Source organism: Metarhizium brunneum, chromosome 3, assembly GCF_013426205.1.
Source record: "Metarhizium brunneum chromosome 3, complete sequence".
In the NCBI taxonomy this organism is placed as follows: Eukaryota; Fungi; Ascomycota; class Sordariomycetes; order Hypocreales; family Clavicipitaceae; genus Metarhizium; species Metarhizium brunneum.
The window spans coordinates 4,663,799-4,690,111 of NC_089424.1; the positions used below are offsets into that span (position 1 = coordinate 4,663,799).

The 26,313-nt window shown below is 31.8% G+C and overlaps 5 protein-coding genes across 5 annotated transcripts; 3 read left to right on the plus strand and 2 right to left on the minus strand.

Annotated features, from left to right (window-relative positions):
• Positions 1–807: 807 nt before the first annotated feature.
• On the plus strand, positions 808–2,346 carry RTL1_0 (Retrotransposon-like protein 1; the record flags this gene model as incomplete). The annotated part of the gene is made up of 3 exons (XM_066130831.1): positions 808–1,534; positions 1,590–1,684; positions 1,717–2,346. The coding sequence occupies 3 exons, from the start codon at positions 808–810 to the stop codon at positions 2,344–2,346; spliced, it is 1,452 nt and encodes a 483-aa protein (XP_065986704.1).
• Positions 2,347–3,287: 941 nt separating this feature from the next.
• Positions 3,288–4,916, plus strand: Tf2-2_1 (Transposon Tf2-2 polyprotein; the record flags this gene model as incomplete). Its single annotated transcript, XM_066130832.1, has 2 exons — positions 3,288–3,542; positions 3,609–4,916. 2 exons carry the CDS (start codon positions 3,288–3,290, stop codon positions 4,914–4,916), a joined length of 1,563 nt encoding a protein of 520 aa, XP_065986768.1.
• A 4,345-nt stretch (positions 4,917–9,261) lies between these two features.
• RTL1_1 (Retrotransposon-like protein 1) lies at positions 9,262–9,936 on the plus strand (the record flags this gene model as incomplete). The annotated part of the gene is made up of 1 exon (XM_014683883.1): positions 9,262–9,936. One exon carries the CDS (start codon positions 9,262–9,264, stop codon positions 9,934–9,936), a length of 675 nt encoding a protein of 224 aa, XP_014539369.1.
• A 5,469-nt stretch (positions 9,937–15,405) lies between these two features.
• Positions 15,406–15,528, minus strand: G6M90_00g066560 (uncharacterized protein; the record flags this gene model as incomplete). Its single annotated transcript, XM_066130833.1, has 1 exon — positions 15,406–15,528. One exon carries the CDS (start codon positions 15,526–15,528, stop codon positions 15,406–15,408), a length of 123 nt encoding a protein of 40 aa, XP_065986780.1.
• A 9,663-nt stretch (positions 15,529–25,191) lies between these two features.
• Positions 25,192–25,344, minus strand: G6M90_00g066570 (uncharacterized protein; the record flags this gene model as incomplete). The annotated part of the gene is made up of 1 exon (XM_066130834.1): positions 25,192–25,344. The coding sequence occupies one exon, from the start codon at positions 25,342–25,344 to the stop codon at positions 25,192–25,194; it is 153 nt and encodes a 50-aa protein (XP_065986927.1).
• Positions 25,345–26,313: the final 969 nt, after the last annotated feature.

Genomic DNA, 26,313 nt, shown 5'->3' on the forward strand with positions numbered 1-26,313 from the left:
TAATAAAATTATAAAGCTTATTAAAAAGGCTTTTTTGCCGCTATGCCTTAATTCATTTTAATATTATATTTTTTAGACTAGAATTATTATGCTTAAGTTTTTTATTATTAGTAATAAAAAGAAAGGACTTAGTAGCCTGCTTAATATAATATAGCCTTAGTAGTAAAGTCGGTAAAAGTTAAGGTTATATTAAATATTATATTATTATAAAAGGGCTATATGTTACGACCCAGTCGTATGCAGGAAGCAGGCTGCAGGTTGGGCCGGCTACATAAGCCACGGGGCGGCACAGGCAGGGCGGACAACGGATTAATAGTCGGAGCGACCGTCACATCTAGATCGCAGAAGGAACCGTGATCCGTGTAAGCGGGATCACGGTCACAACAGCGATCCAGAGGGAAACATCACGACGGGAGAAGTGATCCATCGTAGTATATAGGGACCCCCAATTTCGCTCCATAAATAAACTCTAGCTCCTTAGCTTTCAACACAGATCATTACATTGAATAAGCTTCGCTTACAACTCTTTGACTCTGATCACTTGGTTACGGTCTACGACCTATCACCAACATAACAACCAACCGCTCAGATTGACTGCCCTAGTTGTTCTGCCAACATAAACTACAACTAGTTTATCCCTTGGGAACCTTAGCCGTTACACGTTAAAAGCTCTTGTTCAGACAACCACTACGTCACTCTGAGCAATATCTGATAACTGTCGAGATAGCACCTACAACACCTACCTCGTCTAAGGCAACTGCATCGCCAACACCTCAGGAACCTCAAAGCCTCGGACCCCAGGACCTCATGATCGAACTTATGCGACTACGCCAACAGGTTGAGCAACTCAGCCTTGAACGCCAAATACTTATGTCAGGACAAAAAGACTTAGGAGAGATCACCAAGCCTAAGGCACCAGGACCCTATGACAGCAACCCAAGAATGCTCCAAGAATTCTTAACCCAGCTCAGGGCGTACCACCGATTCTACCCAAACAAGTTAACCGATGTGCAAGCAAAAGTGCTACACGCTGGAGGATATATAACGGGCACCGCGCTCACATGGTTTGAACCAATTATACGAGACTATCTCACCAACGCAAGAGATGATCAAGAAGACAAAACAAAAGAAATATTTGCCAACTATAAGAAATTCAAAAAAGCAATCAAAAAAACATTTAGATCAACCGACAAAGTAAGGACCGCAATCATTCACATAGATCAACTCAGACAAAAAGGATCTACATCGGATTATACGGCACGTTTCAGACAAGTCACCTCAGTACTAGACTGGGAAGATGAGCCACTCATGTCAGCCTTCTTTAAAGGACTGAAAGAAGAAATCAAGGACAAACTGTACAAAGAAGACATACCAAACAACTTCTCAGACTATATGGCAATAGCAGTTCAAATCGATAACAGACAGTATCAGCGACGCATGCAAAAGCAACAGGAAAGGGGAACCTGGAACCCCACAGGAAGAAGAGGACAGCAAGCAAACCAGAAGAGAAGGCGAGAAGAACCTATTGCCTACGGTCACACTCTTAACCCTGGACAAATAGAGCTTGACGCTACCAAAAAGGATAACAGGAAAGAAAAGAAATGCTACAACTACGGAAAACCAGGACATTTCGCCAATAAATACAAGAAACCCAGGAAAGAATAGAAGCCAGTACCAGAAGGAGGTAAGAAACAGCTCAACGCTACTAACCAACAGAAAAACGAAGTTACCGAACCAGAGGTGGAACATAAAAACCTCAACTGGACCTTCTGCTACAACGACAACTGCTACGTTCACATAAGCAGCAAACAAGAAACAGGATGGTTTCCAAAAGAACCAAGAAAACCAAGGAAGAAAATTGTGAACTTCGTGGGAAACAGGCTGCAAGTAGCCAAACAACTGGTACAAGAAGAACTGGACAAACAATCAATGGAAAAGAAAACTCTTACAATAACGGGACGAAAAGAACTCCATGAACTAAAGTCGCCGGAATATTTGGACGAAGACTCGCACCAAGAAATCCTCAATTGGGTGCGACAACAAGCAGAAGCAAGGAAGATTCGAAGGGAACAACAACATAGGGAGGAGCAAGACGCACAAATCCTCACCCCCCTCGACGAACCAGAAGATAGAGTAAGGGAGATAAGCGTCGATGACGACAACGCAATCCTAGACACTCCAGAAGCGTCCGAAGACAAACAAAGCGAGGAAGAAACGCCAGCAGGGCTAACAGCCACACAAGAGCAAGCTATACAACGATATTTCCCCGCACCAACAGGAAAACATTTCGCAATTCCTATTATTGCAGTGGACACCACCACAATATTGAGAAACCCGACACTATAATACCCAGAGAGGGAAGAAGGGGATAACCCCAGACTCTCACCAAGACATAAGGACTATACACGATTAGCATAGGCATCATACATATTTATGATGTGCCAGGCACATTTTACAACCAAGGCACAACTAAATACATTTCCAATCAGGATAAAAGGATATCCAATCAAAGCACTATACTTCAGATGGGAACTCCTAGAATAGAGAGTAAAGATAATCAATAACGATCAAACGATGATCTTGGAACCCGATTTAAACACACCCATCAAATGCCAAGCTCATACAAATCCTACGGACGTATGTGAATCAGACACATGCCAGTTACATGTATATACAAAGAACAGGCAGTAGCATCAGTATGTGTATGGGGGAAAGATCTCAACACACAGAAGAGAGTTACTACTCAAGTCACCTCGATGTGAAACAAAAGACCACATGGTATACCCACTACCAAATTACTCAGAACATATGGTAGATAAGGCCAGAGAATAGCACAAGTGGCAATATGGGACACCAGCAGCATACAAACGGACACAGCGAGCATTAGACATACTCAAACAGAAAGATCCCAGGGGAACCACAGAATCAACATACCACAATGAACAAAGGCTGGATAAGTAGTACCACGAACAGAAGTTCAACCCCAAATACAACAAGAAACATGCAGTAAACTACGACAACCCAAGATGCAAAAAGCACGAAGAAATAAAAGACCAAATTTATAACCGCCTATATCAAATGTTTAACAATAGGTTTTGCTTTAAGCACCCACAAAATAGAACTAGACCTACAGAATAATACCAGGAAATAAAACGACAAATCGCAGAAGAATCTATTCCAGAAAACTCAAAAAACAAGGCACACCATCTGTAAAAGGGCTACAAGCTGGCATAAAGAGAAAGACGCTAATAACCCTCAATGCAATCCAAGATAGACAAAGCGATAAGATGGTATTAGACACCGAAGTCATGGGACATCACGTTCGCATACTTGTGGACAGTAGCGCGATAGGCAACTATATCTCACCCAGAGTTGTTAATCGTTACCAACTACCGTGGAAACACAAAGAGGCACCATACGAGTTAACTGATATCAAAGGAAAACTTTTTGCCTACAATAACGGAATCATTAACCAAGAGACTGATCATCTCGAAGTACAGATTCAAGGTCATTCAGAAGTGATTCAACTCAATATTATAAACGTATCGGAACACGACCTAGTGTTAGGGTACCCATGGTTATGGGAGAGTAACCCACTAATCAACTAGAGGACAGGCCAACTAAAGTGGAACAAGACTTCAGGCCAACAGAATCAGCAGAATTCGGAAGAAAGAACGAAATTTCATTATAACTTAGCTCACGAACAAAGTTCTAAAGAAAAGGAACCTTCAAGCAAGTTATCCAAGGACCAACAACAACAAATAAACAATACAGAGACAATAAGTACAAAGAAAAGAACGATTAGATCCACCGTAACAACCTCGATAGCGCTACAAACCGGGATACGAACAACAATAAGCAACAAGAAGACAAAAGCCAAGATCCAAAAGGTTATTACCACCTTAAGGAAAGACCTCGCAAACACAAATAAGAAACTCGAAGAAGAGAAGAAAAACGAGAACAACAAAAACGACAAAAGCCCAATAACAAAAGAAGAAAAACTCAAGAATATCCCTAAGGAATACCGGAAATACAAAAAATTATTCGCAGAAGAATTAGAAACCGGATTACCCAAACACAGTCAATGGGATCATAAAATCGAATTAGCAAATAGAAAGTCAACAACATTCCACAAGATCTACAACTTAAACGCAAAAGAACTCAAAACGTTACGAGAATACATCAACAAGATGCTAGCAAAAGGCTATATCAGAGCATCAACATCAGAAGCTGGATACCCAGTTATGTTTGTTCCAAAGAAAAACGGAAAATTGCGGTTAGTAGTAGATTATCGGCGATTAAACGCGATTACCATGAAAGACAGAACACCGTTGCCACTAATATCAGAACTACAAGACCGATTACACGGTATGAATTGGTTCACCGCGGTAGACCTAAAAGGAGCATACAACTTGATTCGAATAAAGAAGGGTCACAAATGGATGACAGCCTTCAGAACGAAATTCGGACTATTCGAATACTTAGTAATGCCAATAGGGCTCACCAACGCACCAGCAACATTCCAGAGAATAATCAACAGCGTACTACAAGAATATTTGGATAACTTCGTGGTAGTATATCTCGATGATATACTGATCTTCTCGAAAACCCTAGAAGACCACAAAGGACACATACACACGGTACTGAAAACGCTACAAGACGCTAAACTATTACTTGAACCAGCAAAATATAAGTTCTATACACAGGAAGTAGACTTCCTAGGACACACAATACAACCGAACAAGATACAAATAGAAAAGACAAAGATCGAGGCAGTAAGGAACTGGCCAACACCAAAAAATATCAAGAACATACAAAGCTTTAGAGGCTTTGCGAACTACTACAAGAGATTCATCAAAAGCTACAACAAAATCGCAGCACCCTTAGATGAACTCACCAAGAAGAATAAGCAATAGAATTAGAACGATAAGGCGTAATATGCCTTTAACAAGATCAAAGAACTCATCACATCCGAACCTGTTTTAAGAACCTTTAACCTAGAAAAGGAAACGGAATTAGAAACCAATTCATCAGACTTTGCTCTAAGAGCACAAGTTAAACAAAGAGACAATAACGGAAAACTACACCCTATTGCGTTCTACTCAAAGAAACTTCATGGAGCAGAACTTAACTACCCTATCTACAACAAAGAATTCCTAGTAATCATCAATGCTTTCAAGGAATTTAGACATTACCTCATGGGAAGCAAACACAAAGTTAAGGTGTATACCGATCACAAGAACATCTCTCACTTTGCGACAACGCAACAATTAAATGGACGACAAATTTAATAGGCCGAATATCTTTCAGAATTCAACTACGAAATCATCTATCAAAAAGGATCCGAGAACGGACGAGCAGACGCTCTAAGTTAAAGAAGTAACTACAATACAGGAGTACCTATGGCGACAGGATAACTTCTTGAGGTTAATACAAATGGCAATTTTCAGCAAAGACAACTGAATGCCATACTAAAGGTACAAGACAAAGACCCAGTATACAAGAAAATCCAACAATAAGCAAAGGAAAAGGTTAGGTTTGCAGACACGCCAAAAGAATATCTCGTAGAACCCAGAACTATCCCAAAGTACCATGGAAAGACCTGGATACCTCCAGAGTTACAAGAAGAATACATCAAAGAAATGCACGAACATCCAGTCTATAAACATCAAGGAATCCGCAAAACACTGGATAAGATACAACGACAATACGATTTCTCAGGAATCAAGAAGATAGTCGAAAAGGTTGTCAACAAATGCATATAATGCGGAAAAAGTAAGGCTTCACGATATAAGCCATACGGAGAATTGCAACCACTACCAGTACCAACACGACCATGGGAATCAATAGCTTTCGATCATATTACGAAGCTACCAATGTCAAAAGAACCAATGACCAATATAGAATATAACAGCATATTCGTGGTCACGGATAAACTCACAAAGTACAGATACTTTCTACCGTACAAAGAAGCAAGCAATACAAAAGAACTTACATATATGTTCTTACAAACAATAGCAAGCAATCATGGGCTGCCAGAGGAAATCATATCGGATAAAGGAAGTACATTTACCTCTAAATTTTGGCAAGCACTTATAGCACAACTTAGAACGAATCACAAGTTAAGCACTGCATATCATCCACAAACAGATGGACAGACGGAAAGATTAAACCAGACGCTTGAACAGTATCTGCGATGCTACATCAATCATCAACAGAACAATTAGGTTAGATGGTTACCTACAGCGCAATTGGCTTATAATAGCTCAATATCGGAATCGACAAAGCAAACACCAGCCTACGCCAATTACGGATTTAACCCCGAAGTATTTCGAACACGGCGCGAAAGACCGCAAGCAGAACGAGCGATACTGCAAGCAGATAAACTAAAGAAATTGCATAAAGGAATGCGACACGAATTGGAATTCGTACAAAACAGAATGGCACAATACCATAATCGTAAAAGATTAAAGGGACCAATCTTTGGGGAGGGAGACATGGTCTACCTACTCCGACAAAACATCAAAACAACGCGACTAAGCGACAAATTAGACTACAAAAAATTAGGACCATTCGCTATCAAAAAACGAATATCGGCGAACAATTACGAACTTTCACTACCAAAGACTATGAGGAATCATCCCATAGTACACATTTCACTTCTCGAGAAAGCACCAAATAATACACCAGCAGAAAAAGACATCAAAGTCTTAGACAACAGAGAATACAAAGTAGAACAAATCCTAGATATAAGGACAAAGAACAAAACACGCTAGTACCTCATTAAGTAGAAAAACTATAGACACAAAGAAAACACATGGGAACCTATAAAGCACCTAAGGAAGTGCCAGCACCTATTAAGGCAGTTTCACCAGAAGGCGCAGGAGGTATAAGGGGACCCAGATCCAAGAACTCCTCGCCCAACCTAAAAGCAGACCAGTCACTCTCTTTAGGAACACCCATCGCACCCAAATCATTCACCACCCAACGCTCGTGAGCGTCTAAAGCGGGCAGAATCCCATCCTCAGCATCCAACTCCGCTATACCACGACGAAATAATTCCAAACTTTTATCCTTAACACGATTCCGGATCTTTCGTATTCGGGCTAATCAATTTACGGCTGTGGAGAGCTGAGACTAAAGGTCGGCCAGCTGTATATAAAGCTCCAACAGCTTATCACCCGCCTCCTCCTCCTCCGACTCCAGTTTCTTCTGTTGCTCCAGCAAGCGCGTTACTAAGAAACACTATCAGCAAAAGGATACAGACAAAACAAGGGCTGTGGCAGCACCCACAAGAAGAAGCCACCAAAACACCATCACATGGGCGACCACGCCGCACGCACTCGCTACATCGCGATCTCCCATCCACCATACGGCAGGATTTACCGTTTTTAAAACAATAAGTACAAGGCATATCCACAAGGCAGCCAAATAAATCTATAACACCAACAAGATTGGCACGTTCGCGACCATTATCTTTCTTCGCGTTCGATTTCGGCTTGGAAATGCGACCGGACATGGCATCAGCAGAACATCCCAGAGAATAGAAGAAGGAGGGAACTTACCAACAGAAAAAAGGGCTACAAAGCTATTTATGAAACGAGACTTAGGTCTTAAGGACAAGACCATAGGAGAAGGGACATCGTGTTACAACCCAGTCGTATACAGGAAGCAAGCTGCAGGTTAGGCCGGCTACATAAGCCACGGGGCGGCACAGGCAGGGCAGACAACAGATTAATAGTCAGAGCAACCATCACATCTGGATCGCAGAAGGAACCGTGATCCGTATAAGCGGGATCACGGTCACAACAGCGATCCAAAGGGAAACATCACGACAGGAGAAGTGATCTATCGTAGTATATAAGGACCCCCAATTTCGCTCCATAAATAGACTCTAGCTCCTTAGCTTTCAACACAGATCATTACATTAAATAAGCTTCGCTTACAACTCTTTAACTCTGATCACTTGGTTACGGTCTACGACCTATCACCAACGTAACAACCAACCGCTCAGATTGACTGCCCTAGTTGTTCTGCCAACATAAACTACGACTAGTTTATCCCTTGGGAACCTTAGCCGTTACACTATAAGTATTAGTAGTATTTAAAGGAAATAATAAGTTGTATTAACTAAGAGAAAAGGACTTTATTATTGTGTTATTATTACTTATATTATCTATTATAAAATATCCTAGTTTAGAAGTAAAACCCTAGTTATTAACTATTTCTATTATTATTATAACAAGATAAGAACTATTATACTTATTATTAATATTTTTTATAGCTAAAGTATAGTATTCTAGCATATAGTTTTTAGTAATATAATAAGTAATTATACCTAAAATTACTAAAAAGTTAGGAGATATTTAAAGGTTATAACTAATATAAATTCTTAATTTTATTAATTATATATATTACTTTACCTTTTTTTTCTGATTCTTATATTACTATATAATCTATTTCTTAATAGTTTAGTATAACCCTAAAAGCTAAGTATTAATATTAATATTAATATAAGCTAATATTACTTAGAATTTTAGGCACTTTATAAGCTATATTAGAAGAGAATAAGCAGTAATAAACCTTATATATAATACTTTAAGCTAGTCTAGGTTAATTAAGCTTCTATATTAATTATTAAGCTAATAGTATTTTTAGATATTTTTCTTAGTAGTGTTACGACCCAGTCACAAGCTGCAGCGTAGGTCGCAGGTTGGGCCGGCTGCATGAGCCACGGGACGGCGCAGGCACAGCGGGTGACGGATTAATGGTCGGAACGGGCCGCCAATAAGGGAGAGTTCACTGACTGTTCAGTGAACTCCAGACGAACCAGTAGCACGCATGTAACCATAGTTCACCAGGACTTCAGTGAACAACGGGTGAACGCCGTAGTATATAAGGACCCCCAAATTCGCTTCATAAATAGACTCTAGCTCCTTAGCTTTCAACACCGATCATTACATTAAATAAGCTTCGCTTACAACTCTTTGACTCTGATCACCTGGTTACGGTCTACGACCTATTACCAACGTAACACCCAACTGCTCAGATTAACTGCCCTAGTGGCTCTGCCAACATAAACTACAACTAGTTTATCCCTTAGGAACCTTAGCCGTTACACGTTAAAAGCTCTTGTTCAGACTACTACCGCGTCACTCTAAGCAATACCTAATAACTGTCAATATAGCACCACGCAAGACTACCACCGCATCTAGATCAAATAAAACCCGAGAAGGACCAACAACCATCTCTGCTCACGAGATGCTTGCTGAGATCATACGCCTTCAGGAACGGGTCCAACAGATAGAAGAAGAACGGCAGGAACAAGCCACAACTACTACCACAATTAAAAAGGACTTAGGAGAAATCCTTAAACCCAGGGCACCAGGACCATACAACGGATCCCCAGGTGCGCTTCAAGAATTCCTCACTCAACTCAGGGCTTACCACCAACAATTCCCAAACAAAATGGAAGAATCCTCTGTCAAGGTACTACACACAGGAGGATGTATAACGGGAGTAGCACTCGCATGGTTTGAACCCATTATAAGGGACTACCTTAATAAAGAAAAAGACAACCGCAAAGAAGAAACCAACACCATTTTCGAAAGTTACGATGAGTTCAAAAAAGCCATCAAGAAAGCCTTTGGAACAGTTGATGAAGCTAGAGCTGCTGAGTACTACATCAACGGGCTCAAGCAGAAGGGATCGGCATCCGATTATACCGCTCGCTTCCGACAACTCGCATCTCAGCTTAACTGGGAGGACGAACCTCTTATGTCAGCTTTCTATAAAGAACTTAAGGAAGAAGTCAAAGATAAACTCTACAAAGAGAACAGACCAGACAACTTATCGGATTACATCGCTATGGCGGTACGAATCGATAACAAACAGTATCAGCAACGCATACAGAAGAAACAGGGTAAAGGAACCTAGAACCCTACCAAAGGAAAGAGTTACCAAGCCAATCAACGCAGAAAGCGTGACGAACCTATTGCCTATAGTCACACTCTTAACCCTGGACGAATGGAGCTTGACGCTACCAAGAAAAACAACAAAAAGGAAAAGAAATGCTACAACTGCGGAAAACCAGGACATTTCGCCAATAAATGCAAGAAACCCAGGAAAGAATAGAAGCCAGTACCAGAAGAAGATAAGAAACAACTCAATTCTACTAACCAACAGAAAATCGAAGTTACCAAATCAGAGGTGGAACATAAGAACCTCAACTAGACCTTCTGCTATAACGACAACTACTACGTTCACATAAGCAGCAAACAAGAAAGAGGATAGTTTCCAAAAGAACCAAGAAAACCAAAAAAGAAAATTATAAACTTCATGGGAAACGGACTGCAAGTAGCCCAACAACTGGTACAAGAAGACCTAGACAAACAATCAATAGAAAAGAGAACGCTTACAATAACAGGACAAAAGGAACTCCATGAACCAAAATCGCCAGAATATTTGGACGAAGACTCGCACCAAGAAATTCTCGATTAGGTGCAACAACAAGCAGAAGCAAGGAAGATTCGAAGGGAACAACAATATAGGGAGAAGCAAGACGCACAAATCCTCACCACCTTCAACGAACCGAAAGATAGAGTAAGGGAAATAAGCGTCGATAACGACAACGCAATCCTAGATACTCCAGAAGCGTCCGAAGACGAACAAAACAAGGAAGAAACGCCTGCAAGGCTGACAGCCACACAAGAACAAGCTGTACAGCGATATTTCCCCGCACCAACAAGAAAACATTTCGCAATTCCTATTCTAGCAGTGGACACCACCACGGCAATAGAAAACCAGACACTATAGTTTCCGGAAGGAGAAAAGGAAGACAATCCTAGACTCTCACCAAGACACACGGAACACACACGTTTAGCATGGGCATCATACGCGTTTATAATATGCCAGGCACACTTTCAAACCAAGGCACAACTAGATACATTTCCAATCAGGATAAAAGGATATCCAATCAAAGCACCATACTTCAGATAGGAACTCCTAGAATAAAGAGTAAAGATAATCAATAACAATCAAACGATGATCTTGGAACCCGATTTAAACACACCCATCAAATGCCGAGCTCATACAGATCCTACGGACGTATATGAATCAGACACATACCAGTTACATGTATATACAAAGAACAAGCAGTAGCATCAATATGTATATAAGGGAAAGATCCCAACGCACCAAAGAGAGCTACTACTCAAATCACCTCAATATGAAACAAAAGACCACATGGAATGCCCACTACCAAATTGCTCAGAACATATAGTAGATAAGGCCAAAGAATAGCACAAGTAGCAATGTGGAACACCAGCAGCATACAAACAGACACAACAAGCATTAAACATACTCAAACAGAAAGACCCCAGGGGAACCACAAAATCAACATACCACAATAAACAAAATCTAGATAAATAGTACAACGAACAAAAGTTCAACCCCAGATACAACAGGAAATATGCGGTAAACTGCGACAACCCAAGATGCGAAAAACACAGAGAAATAAAAAACCAAATTTACAATCGCCTATATCAAATATTTAACAATAGGTTTTGCTTTAAGCACCCACAAAATAGAACTAGACCTACAAAATAGTACCAAGAAATAAAACAACAAATCGCAAAAGAATCTATTCCAGAAAACTCAAAAAACGAGGCACGCCATCTGTAAAAGGGCTACAAGCTGGCATAAAGAGAAAGACGCTAATAACCCTCAACGCAACCAAAAGCGGACAAAGCAATAAGATAGTATTAGACGCCGAAGTCATAGGACATCGCGTTCGCATACTTGTGGACAGTGGCGCGATAGGCAATTATATCTCACCCAGAGTTGTGAATCGTTACCAACTACCGTAGAAACACAAAAAGGCACCATACAAGTTAACTAATATCGAAGGAAAACTTTTTGCCTATAATAACGGAATCATTAACCAAGAGACTGATCATCTCGAAGTACAAATTCAAGGTCATTCAGAAGTAATTCAACTCGATATTATGGACGTATCGGAACACGACCTAGTATTAGGGTACCCATGGTTATAGGAGAGTAACCCACTAATCAACTAGAGGACAGGCCAACTAAAGTGGAACGAGACTTCAGGCCAACAGAATCAGCAGAATTCAGAAGAAAGAACGAAATTTCGTCATAACTTAGCTCATAAACAAAGTTCTAAAGAAAAAAAACCTTCAAGCAAGTTATCCAAGGACCAACAACAACAAACAAGCGGCAGAAAAGCAGTCAAAACAATTAGATCCACCGTAACAACCTCAACGGCGCTACAAACCGGGATACGAACAACAATAAGCAACAAGAAGACAAAAGCCAAGATCCAAAAGGTTATTACCACCTTAAGAAAAGACCTCGCGAACACAAACAAGAAACTCGAAGGAGAAAAGAGAAACGAGAACGATAAAGACGACAAAAGCCCAATAACAAAAGAAGAAAGACTCAAGAATATCCCTAAGGAATACCGGAAATACGAAAAATTATTCGCAGAAGAATTAGAAACCGGATTACCCGAACACAGTTAATGGGATCATAAAATCGAATTAGCAGATGGAAAGTCAACAACATTCCACAAGATCTACAACTTAAACGCAAAAGAACTCGAAACGTTACGAGAATACATCAACAAGATGCTAGCAAAAAGCTATATCAAAGCATCGACATCAGAAGCTGGATACCCAGTTATGTTTGTTCCAAAGAAAAACGGAAAATTACAGTTAATAGTAGATTATCGGCAATTAAACGCGATTACCATGAAAGACAGAACACCGTTGCCACTAATATCGGAACTACGGGACCGATTACACGGTATGAATTGGTTCACCGCAGTAGACCTAAAAGGAGCATACAACTTGATTCAAATAAAGAAGGGTCACAAATAGATGACAGCCTTCAGAACGAAGTTCGGACTATTCAAATATTTGGTAATGCCAATAGGGCTCACCAATGCACCAGCAACATTCCAGAGAATAATTAACAGCGTACTACGAGAATATTTGGATAACTTCGTGGTAGTATATCTCGATAATATACTAATCTTCTCGAAAACCCTAAAAGACCACAAGGAACACGTACACACGGTACTAAGAACACTACAAGACGCTAAACTATTACTTAAACCAACAAAATGTAAGTTCCATACACAAGAAGTAGACTTCCTAGGACACACAATACGACCAAACGAGATACAAATAGAAAAAACAAAGATTAAGGCAGTAAGGAACTGGCCAACACCAAAGAATGTCAAGGACATACAAAGCTTTAAAGGCTTTACGAACTATTACAAGAAATTCATCAAGAGCTACAGCGAAATCGCAGCACCCTTAGATAAACTCACCAAAAAGGATAAGCAGTAGGACTGGAACGATAAGGCGCAATGTGCCTTTAACAAGATCAAAGAACTCATCACATCCGAACCTGTTTTGAGAACCTTCAACCCAGAAAAGGAAACGGAATTAGAAACCAACTCATCAGACTTTGCTCTAAGAGCACAAGTTAGACAAAAAGACAATAACAGAAAACTACACCCTATTACGTTCTACTCAAAGAAACTTCATGGAGCAAAACTCAACTACCCCATCTACAACAAAGAATTCCTAGCAATCATCAATACTTTCAAGGAATTTAGACACTATCTCATGGGAAGCAAACACAAAGTTAAGGTGTATACCAATCATAAAAACATCTCTCATTTTACAACGACGCAACAATTAAATGGACAACAAATTCAATAGGCCGAATATCTTTCAGAATTCAACTACAAAATCATCCATCAAAAAGGATCCAAGAACAGACGAGCAGACGCTCTAAGTCGAAGAAGCAACTACAATACAAGAGTACCTACAGCAACAAGACAACTCCTTAAAATCAATAAAAATAGCAATTTCCAGCAAAGACAACTGAATGCCATATTAAAAGTACAAAAAGAAGACCCAGTATACGGCAAAATACACCAATAGGCAACAAACAATATCCAACACATTAGAGACGTACCAATAGGATACACATGCTACCCAGGAGGAGTACCAATATATGAAGAAAAAATCTGGATACCACCAGACTTACAAGAAAAATACATCAAAGAAATGCATAAACACCCAGTTTACGAACATCAAGGAATCCGCAAAACACTGGATAAGATACAACGACAATACGATTTCTCAGGAATCAAGAAAGTAGTCGAAAAGGTTGTCAACAAATGCATACAATGCAGAAAAAGTAAGGCTTCACAACATAAGCCATACGAAGAATTGCAACCATTACCAGTACCAACACGACCATGGGAATCGATAGCTTTCGATCATATTACAAAGCTACCAATATCAAAAGAACCAATAACCAATGTGGAATATAACAGCATATTCGTGGTCACGGATAGACTCACAAAGTATGGATACTTTCTACCGTACAAAGAAGCAAGCAATGCAGAAGAACTTGCATATGTGTTCTTACAAACAATAGCAAGCAACCATAGACTGCCAGAAGAAATCATATCGGACAGAGAAAGTACATTTACTTCTAAGTTTTAGCAAGCACTTATAGCACAACTTAGAACGAATCACAAGTTAAGCACTGCATATCATCCACAGACAGATGGACAGACGGAAAGATTGAACCAGACGCTTGAACAGTATCTGCAATACTACATCAACCATCAACAGGACAATTAGGTTAAATGGTTACCTACAGCGCAATTGGCTTACAATAGCTCGATATCGGAATCGACAAAGCAAACACCAGCCTACGCCAATTACGGATTTAATCCCGAAGTATTTCAAATACAGCGTGAAGGACCGCAAGCAGAACAAGCAATGCTACAAGCAGATAAACTAAAAAAATTACACGAAGAAATGCAACACGAACTGGAATTCGTACGAAAAAGAATGGCACAATACCATAATCAGAAAAGATTGAAGGGACCAATCTTTAGGGAGGGAGACATGGTCTACCTACTCCAACAAAACATCAAAACAACACGACCAAGCGACAAATTAGATTACAAAAAATTAGGACCATTCGCCATCAAAAAACAAATATCAACAAACAACTATAAACTTTCGTTACCAAAGACTATAAGAAATCATCCTATAATACACATTTCACTCCTTAAAAAGGCACCAAGCAACGCACCAGCAGAAAAAGACATCGAAGTCATAAACGAAACAGAATACAAAGTAGAACGGATCCTAGACATGAGAACAAAAAACAAAACACGCCAATATCTCATTAAATAGAAAAACTATGGAGACAAGGAAAACACATGGGAACCTACGGAACACCTAAAGAATTACCAGCACCTGCTACGGCAATATCACCAGCAGCTTGCGACTCAGCGCTAAGCAAAGCGCCCCAGTCCAAAACATCAAAGGCACCCCAGTCTTAAGCATCTCAAACAGCCTCAGACTCTTGCCGTTGAACCTGCTCTAATTCACGCTTCCGAGCCTCCTCCTCCTCCTTCTTTCGATCCGCATCCTCCATCTCCTCCAGAGAAGCAAAGTCACGACAAGCCATTTCCAGACCCTTCTCACGCAAATAACAACGCATACGCCAAAGACGCATCAAACAATTTAAGGCCTCATCTATTTCCAGCTAAGCCTTACAACGCCTCTCAATTAACAGTTCCTCCGTCAATTCCTCCTCCTTCTCAAGCCGACAAAGTTCCTCGGTAATACAGTTTACTAGAACACGTCAGCAGTACACACTACAGCAGGAAGACCCCGCACGTACAGTTCGCCATAGGAGTGCAAGAACTATCACAAGAACAACCCAGAGAATAACAAAGAGCGCAACAACCAATGCTCTCAACAACCCAACAAGAACTCTTCTTTTCAAAACAACAACTACAAGGCAATACCTCAAAACCCTGTTCACGAATAAAGGCGGCGGTCACAACGCAATTAGTGGTAGAACGGGATCTCTTAGGTTTATCCACACGGTTAGACATGGTAAAGGAAAGACATTACAAGGAAGCAGAACACTTACAACCAACAGAAGAAAGGGCAAACAAGACTATTTATAAAACAAGGCTTAGGTCTTAAGGGCAAGACCATAGGAGAGGGGACATCGTATTACAACCCAGTCACAAGCTGCAGCGTAGGTCGCAGGTTAGGCCGGCTGCATAAGCCACAGGACAGCACAGGCACAGCGGGTAACAGATTAATAGTCGGAACAGGCCGCCAATAAGGGAGAGTTCACTAACTATTCAGTGAACTCCAGACGAACCAGTAGCACGCATATAACCATAGTTCACCAGGACTTCAGTGAACAACGGGTAAACGCCGTAGTATATAGGGACCCCCAAATTCGCTTCATAGATAGACTCTAGCTCCTTAGCTTTCAACACCGATCATTACATTGAATAAGCTTCACTTACAACTCTTTGACTCTGATCACCTGGTTACGGTCTACGACCTATTACCAACATAACACCCAACTGCTCAGATTGACTGCCCTAGTAGCTCTGCCAACATAAACTACGACTAGTTTATCCCTTGGGAACCTTAGCCGTTACAAGTAGTAAGATAAGCTTATTTAAGAATAGTTTATATTATTTTAATTTTAGCTGTTTATAAAGCGCTTTTTAGGAGATTATAGCTATTAAGAGAAAGGTTTATTAGGTGCTTAGCTAGAGCTATAATTTTACTAGAATAAAAATATATTTTCTTATAATACTTATAGTATTATTTCTTCTTTTAAGTTTATTAATTATAATATTTACTTTTAATTTTTTTATCTAGTATATAAGTAAAAACTTATAATATTCTTAGCTTTATATAAAAGGTTATAAAGGCTATATAAAATCGTAATAATTAGTACTAAAAGGTTTATTTCTTGCTAGGATTATATAATTATTAGCTAAAATATACTAAAAAGTTATTAGATACTATAAAACCTTTAGTTTATAATATTTAAATAAAATATAAGTACTATTAAAGCATTATTATAAATAGCTAGTAATAGGCTTACTTTTACTAGAAGCGTGCTTTAAAGCAAAAATTAACCGTATTAAAAAAAAAAAAAACTAAGAGCTTTTAAAGGACTAGCCAGCTAGGTATATCTTAAACTTAAGGGATTATATAATATATTTATTTAATAGTATTATTAAGATTATATTAGCTAAGTATAAATTATTATCTATATAATATAATAGTTAATTACCTAGTGTTTTTACTAATATTATTATTAGTAAATAAGTAATCTTTACTTTACCTTATAATTATTTTACTAAATAATATAAGTAATATATTACTAATATAAATCGCCTAATATTATATTATCATAATATAGTAAACTGTATATTATATTATTATAATATAAGAAAATGCTTATTATATAGTATATATTGCTGTATATTATTTTATTGTTATATTATTTACCATACTAATTCCATGATAGAAGGTTTAATGCTTACCCCTAATTTTAGTTTTTAGTCTTTAATATACTTATAAGAAAAAAAGCTTAAAAGGCCTTTGGTTTTTAGGTAAAAAAATACCTAGATTTTTTAGGCTTATTACTTACTTAATAAGTTAAAGAAATTATTAAGTAAAAAAAATATTTTACTTAAAAGTATTATTTATTTAAAAGCTATTTTAATTAAAATATACTTTTATTAAAAGTAAAAAAAAAATACTTTTAAGGTAATAGCTTATTATTTTAGAATTATAAGAATTATTTTTTATATATAAAGTTATATTAATTACTAGTAAAATAATTTTTATAGGTATTTACCCTGCTATATATAATAGAGGGATAGCACGAACTTATTTTTTATGTTGCTAAGTATATATTAAAGCCAGAAATTAGATTTACTTTATATTAAAAGTTATAAAAGTAGATTTTATTATATATTAATAATTATTATTTAATTACTTTTTTTATAATAAAATTACTTAATAAGCTTATTAAAAAATATAATTAATTTATATAAGAGATTTTTTATATTTTACTTAAAATTTCTTAATAAAAGTTAATAAAATTATATATAATTTTAACCCTCTAAAAAAGGTAAAACTACTAATATAAATTTATTAGGCAGCTTTACTTTTAGTATTACTAGCCTTATTAGGCTTTTTTATAGCTAATATAATAGCTTTTTTAAAGTTATATTTTAGCTTTATATTTTTAAAAGCTTTTTTTTTTATATTTTTAATAGCTTTATTATTTTTTTTAATTTTTATTAAATTAAGATTTTTAGTTTTATAATAGTTATTTTTTTTATTATAAAAAGCTTTTAATCTAGTATTAATTATATTATTTTTTAAGCTTTATTAGCTTTTAACCCCTAAAAGTTATAATAAATAACTTACTTATATTAGGCTTTTTAATACTTTTAGAGCTTATATTATTATTATTTATAAATAGCTATAATAAATATTAATAAGTATTTATAAGAAATATATATATATAAGGGTAATAACTTATAATTAGTTATTTATAGCAGGGTTTTAATAATAAAAAAAGCAAATAACTTAGATAAAAAGGAATAAAACTAACTTAAAATATAAGTAAAATTATATAAATATATTATATATATAAGTATTTTAGGTTTTTAGTATAACTTAATATAAGTTATAAGTATAAAATTAATTTACCTTTATAATAATAATAGCTAAGGCTATTATAAAATAGCCTTAGCTAGTAATTATAATATAATACTAATTATACTAGTATATTTAATATATTATAATATATAAATAATTTATTTTTTTAGTTTTTTATTATTTTTAGCCTAATATAACCTAATATTATTTTAGATTTTACGCTTATATAATACTTATATTATATATATAATTTTATTTAATTATAAAGTAAATCCCTTTATAATAAGGGGGAAAACTATAATATAAAGCTACTTTTTATTAACTAGCTTTATAGTATTCTTTTTAATTCTCCCTTTTATTTCTTCTTTTTTTTTTACTTTTTTAGCTATTTTATTAAGTTTATTAATTTTTTTAATATTTTTAGCTTTTAATAATATATTTTTTTTCTTATTAATATTTTTTATAATAATAGCCTTTTTATTACTTTTTTAGGCTTATTAGCTTTAATTTTTAAAGTTATAATAAGTAATTTACTTATATTAGGCTTATTACCTTTTTTAGTACTAGTTATAATTATAATAAGATTATTAATTACTAATTAAGTCTAATATTAGTAAGCTGTAATACTTTAGGGAGTAATATAAAGCCAGAAACTTATAAGTAATTATATTATTTATAAAGTAATTTATTTAAATTAGATATATAAAAGTAAAATAAGGTAATTATAAAAAAAATAATAAGCTTTATAAAAGTTAGGTATAAACTTTATTAATTTATATTATATTAAATTATTTTAAGTTTTTTAGGGTATAACTTATATAATTATAAGTTATTATTATTATTATATATATACTTTTACTAGTATATAAGGTTATAAATCACCTTTTAAGCTAGTAGATTTAACGTATTATAATATATATATATAGTGTTTTTTTAATTATATATTACTATTTAATTAGCTAGATACAGCTATTAATTATATTATTAATAGGTCCTGGTAATTAACTAGCCTTTTTTTTATTTTTTTATTATAATTTAATTTAAAAATTATAAAGTAAATTAACTATAAATTAAAATTAATATATAATTTTAAATTATTATTTTAATTATACTTAAAATTATTATATCTAGTTTAATATTAATAAAGTAAAAGAAAATATAATAATAAAAAAAAGGCTTTTAATATATAAATAATATAAATTATAAGTTAAGTATATTAATAATAAAAAGTATTTAAAAGATATAACTTTAATTAATTAATTATAATATTATAATATAAATACGTTTTAATACTTTTTTAAAAATAAATTATAAATTATAATATCCCCTCTAAAAAAGGTAAAACTACTAATATAAATTTATTTGGTAGCTTTAGCTTTATAAGCCTTTTTAGCTTTTTTAGCCTTTTTAGCCTTAGCTTTATTAGCCTTATTAGCTTTTTTTATAGCTAATTTTATAGTTTTCTTAGTATTATATTTTAGTTTAATATTTTTAAAGGCTTTTTTTTTAAATTCTTAATTATTTTTATAATCTTTTTAATTTTTATAAAATTAAGATTTTTAGCCTTAAAATTAATATTCTTTTTATTATAAAAAGCTTTTAATTTATTAATAGCTATATTACTTACTAGGCTTTATTAGCTTTAACCCTTAAAGGTTATAATAAGTAACTTACTTATATTAGGCTTATTTAATAGCTTATTATACTTAAAGGTTATCTTATTATTATTATTTATAAATAGCTATAATAAATACTAATAAGTGCTTATAAAAATATATATATATAAAAGTAGTAACTTATAATTAGTTATATTAGGTTTTAATAATAAAAAAGATAAATAACTTAAATATAAAATTAACCCCTCTAGAAAAGGTAAAACCGCTAATATAAATTTATTTAGTAGCTTTGGCCTTATAAGCTTTTTTAGCTTTTTTAGCCTTTTTAGCCTTAGTTTTATTAGCCTTATTAGCTTTTTTTATAGCTAATTTTATAGCTTTTTTAGTATTATATTTTAGTTTAATATTTTTAAAAGCTTTTTTTTTTAAATTCTTAATTATTTTTATAATTTTTTTAATTTTTATAAAATTAAGATTTTTAGCTTTAAAATAAGTATTTTTTTTATTATAAAAAGCTTTTAATTTATTAATAGCTATATTACTTATTAAGCCTTATTAGCTTTAACTCTTAAAGGTTATAATAGGTAACTTACTTATATTAGGCTTTTTATTATACTTAGTTATCTTCTTATTATTATTATTTATAAATAATTATAATAAATATTAATAAGTACTTATAAAAGATATATATATATAAGAGTAATAACTTATAATTAATTATATTAGATTTTAATAATAAAAAAGGTAAATAACTTAGATATAAAATTAACTTAAAATATAAAAAAAAGTAAACCTTATAAATATATTATATATATAAGTATTTTAGGTTTTTAATATAATTTAATATAAGTTATAATTATAAAGTTATAATAATATATAAGGTTTAACTATATAATAATAACTAAAGCTATTATAAAATAATTATAATTAGTAAGCTATAATATAATATTAATTATACTAATATATTTAATATATTATAATATATAAATAATTTATTTTTTTAGTTTTTTATTATTTTTAGCCTAATATAACCTAATATTATTTTAGATTTTATGCTTATATAATACTAGTATTATATATATAATTTTATTTAATTATAAAGCAAATTAACCAAATATTAAAAAAAAAAATATAAAATTAACTTAGAATATAAAAAAAGGTAAACCTTATAAATATATTATATATATAGGTATTTTAGGTTTTTAATATAACTTAATATAAGTTATAATTATAAAGTTAATAAGTTTATATAATAATATATAAGGTTTAATTATATAATAATAGCTAAAGTTATTATAAAATAACTATAACTAATAAGCTATAATATAATACTAATTATACTAATATATTTAATATATTATAATATATAAATAATTTACTTTTTTAGTTTTTTATTATTTTTAGCCTAATATAACTTAATATTATTTTAGATTTTATGCTTATATAATACTAGTATTATATATATAATTTTATTTAATTATAAAGCAAATTAACTAAATATTAATAAATTATAATATTTTTTTATTATAAGTTAAACTTAATTAATAATAAGTATAAAAATTATTATTAAATAAAAGTAATATTATTTTATTTATTTAAAAAAATAAAAAATATTTTAAAAGTAAATAAATTTTAAGTTAAAACCTTTTAAAAAATATATAAATTTTATTATAATAATTATAATTATAAAAATAACTTTTATAATAAATTAAATATTAATAATAATAATTAATTTTTTTTTAATTTATAGTTAATTTACTTTATAATTAAATAAAATTATATATATAATATAGGTATTATATAAGCGTAAAATCTAAAATAATATTAGGTTATATTAGGCTAAAAATAGTAAAAAACTAAAAAAGTAAATTATTTATATATATATTATAATATATTAAATATACTAGTATAATTAGTATTATATTATAATTACTAGCTAAAGCTATTTTATAATAGCCTTAGCTATTATTATTATAAAGGTAAACTTCGCGCTTATAATTTATACTAATTTATACTAAAAACCTAAAATACCTATATATATAATATATTTATATAATTTTACTTATATTTTAAGTTAGTTTTATTTCTTTTTATTTAAGTTATTTACCTTTTTTACTATTAAAACCTAATATAATTAATTATAAGTTACTACTTTTATATATATATATCTCTTATAAGTACTTACTAATATTTATTATAGCTATTTATAAACTATTATATATAAAGTATATACTAATAATAATATAAGTAAAAGTGCTAAGCTACCTAATATAAAGCCTAATATAAGTAAATTACCTATTATAACTTTTAGGGGTTAAAAGCTAATAAAACTTAAAGGGTAATATAATTAATATTAAATTAAAAGCTTTTTATAATAAAAAAAATAGCTATTATAAAACTAAAAATCTTAATTTAATAAAAATTAAAAAAAATAATAAAGCTATTAAAAATATAAAAAAAAAAGCTTTTAAAAGTATAAAACTAAAATATAATTTTAAAAAAGCTATTATATTAGCTATAAAAAAGCTTAATAAGGCTAATAATACTAAGAGTAAAGCTACCTAATAAATTTATATTAATAGTTTTGCCTTTTTTAAAGGGTTAATAATAATAATATAAAATTTAATATTAATAAGAAATTTAAAAATATTAACCTATTTTAATTTATATTTTTTATATTACTTATAAATTTTAAAACTTATAAGCTTATATACTTAAAAAATAACTTAATATAAGTTAAAAATAATAATAACTTAAAAAAATATAACTCTAATTAATAATATAATTAAAGCTATTATATTAATAAATATAATATTAACTTATTATTTTAAGATATTATTAAGTATATATTTTTTATAAAATAATTTATGCTTTTTTTAAATTTTATTAACTTATTTAATTACAAGTAATATATAATTTATAACCTAATTATTAATTATTATATTAATTTTTTTATTAAAAAAAACCCTTTATAATTAAAAGTTAATCTTAATAATATTATAAAAATAAGTAAAATATATATACTTTTATAAGTAAGTAAAAAACTAAAAAATATAATAAATATTATAAAAGTAAAAAACCTGATTTTATAAGCTACTTTAACTAGAATTATTACTTATAATTTTTATAGCTATATATTATATAATTTCTTTAAAGTTTTTATTAAGATTTTTTTATAAGAATTTTATTAGAAACTTTTTAGATTAAACTTATATTTTTTATAAGCTATTTTTAAATATTATAAATATTTTATTATTAATAAAAAGTTTATAATTAGTATTAAATTATTAGGCTTTTTAAATTAATATTTTAAAGAAATTTTCTTAGCTTATTAAAATAAAATATATACTAATATTAATATTTTTATTTATAATAATTTCTATTAATTTTCTTTTATTAAAGTTATTATAATATATTTAAATTTTTTTAAAGTATAAAATACTAACTTTTTAGCTAGCTAATAAGTATACTAAGCTCTAAATATAATAATATAATTAATATAATTAATATAATAAAATAATAATAATAAAAAAACGCTTTAATTCTATTATATACTTAAAAAGTTAAAGGTTTATTAAGTATTTTAATAAAATTAATAGCTTTTAAGTATATAAGTATAAAATAAATTAATTTATAATAAGGTAAAATTTTTTAAAAATATATTATATTTTTATTTTTATTAAGAAAAAGCTTATATATATAATTATTAATACTTTTATAATTATAAATAACTTATTCTTAAAATTAAGTTTATATATATAAGCTAAGATATAAAAGGGGTAAATAATAATAAAGTAAATAAATTAGATTTTTACTTTTATATTTATTTAAAAGTAAAGGTTATATTAATAAAAAATATTTAGGTTAAAAATAGCTTAATAAATAAGTTTATAAAAATAATAAAAGATATTATCTAAAAAAAAAGCTAAAATACTATTAAAAATATACTAATTATAATTATAATAAAACTTAATAATTATAAAAGTTTTAAGTCTTTTATTATTAATTATATATTTATTTTTCTTATTATTAAATAATTTAAATATAAAAAATATAATTATTTATATATTAATTTTCCTTTTTATTTTATATATATTATTATAATATATAAAGTATAAAAATTAATATTAAAATAAGTAGTTTTAAATTTAAAATAAAAAAATTATATATTAAAATTATTATATATTATTATATTTTAAGTTAAGAAATTTTTTTTTATTATATTTAAAATATTATTTAATTTAAGTTAATTTATAATTAAAGTAAGCTTAAATATAAAAAATAAAAAAAGAGATTAAAACTTATATATACTTTAATACTTATAAATTAATAGATTTTTATATTATACTAAATATAATAAAATATAAAAATATAATAAAATATAAAAATATAATAAAATATAAAAATATAATAAAATATAAAAATATAATAAAATATAAAAATATAATAAAATATAAAAATATAATAAAATATAAAAATATAATAAAATATAAAAATATAATAAAATATAAAAATATAATAAAATATAAAAATATAATAAAATATAAAAATATAATAAAATATAAAGATAAAAATACAAAAAGAGCTTTTTCATGATAATAAGCTTGCGCTAGCATCCTAGCTACAAGGGGCCACGGGGGGCCACAGGTCCCTTGTTAGTCTTAATGCTCCCCTTAGGCTGCGCCGCATACCACGCCTTTCTTGCGGCAATATAGCGAGTATATATAGCTATAAATAAGTTATACTTTAAGGTTTATATAATTAATTACTCTGGTATTAAAAGTAATAAATAAGCTGTGTTCTCTAGATAAAGTCCCGGCGACAGCAATATAATTTGTTACGTTATGAGACTTATTGTTAACTAAGCTTATTTCTTGAATATTAAAAAAATTGTTCTTTTTTTTTCATCCTTTAGAAGGGTTCATGTTATTTATCTTTAGTTTAGAAGACTTCCCAGCCTCTCAACTACTGATATCGATGATTTTATAATATCTAGCAATTACGTTAAGTCTGCTTGTTCAACTAACAGAGGCAGCCTTATCCGACAAGTACCTCCTACCATACAAATGCCCTTGAGCTAGTATGAGATTAATTTTGGCAGTGCTGGATCTCTCAAGCAATGATATTTGAAGTCTTGTCAGATATACGTCGCTGAAGTAAAGTCCTTGCATAGTTATGCCGTTTAATTCACAGTGCTTGGAAATTGCAGGTCTACATTGTCCACCACAACATTTGAGTCCAAGAGCCAGATAGTGAACCCAATATTAGATCTCACGTTCCTCGAGTGACAGTATGCGCAGTCAAGATCATACCTTTTTGCATCTACGTATTTTCTTGCATCTACGTATTTTCTTGCATCTACGTATTTTCTTGCATCTACAATATACTGTCAGATAATACCTCTGTGGACTGAAATTCCAGAACTTGGTGTAACTGCTAGATGCAGGCTTCGGAATCGATCGCATAGATCGGTTTCAAAGCACTGATCGATCGAGCGGCCCTCCAAGTTGATCGATATTGATCGACGATAAGATTGATCAAGACTAGTCCTCATTATCCATATCTATGTTGATCCAGCCTACAAATTAAAGATCCCGCCTCCAATTATCCCCTTCAAGGAGACTAAGAGGAAGAGTAAGTTGATAAATACCAGCCTTACTCCACGAACAAAGGCACTAGGCCATGGCCACAATATGCCGTCGTAGGCGAGATCTAAATGGCGTCAGCATCCTCCCACAACTGCTTAATTCCCTCTTAGTTTCCGCGGATGAAGATGTAATAGTAAGAAAGTCTACAGCCATATAAGATAGCCGAGGAAAGCGCACAGCACTAATATTCCTCCACCAAGCAATTAGGACAGCTTTGTATGTAATATTGTCAACTGTCGGCTCTGAAAGGTACTGATCAAGCTCTTCCTGGGCTGATGATGCTTCGGGCTGTTTTGGTCGTTTTATTTGTCGCCTTTGGGAGCCTGGTTATTCAACGACCGGCCAAACGCCAATCGGCGCTCAATATAATCCAAGGCACTGCTGCTCCCCGCCACTGAATCGCCGCCACAGGCTGCCACATGAGCCATGATTTTATGCGTATCTTCCCAAAATTTTCTTGAGCTTTTCTCACACGCCTTCTTCTATTATGTT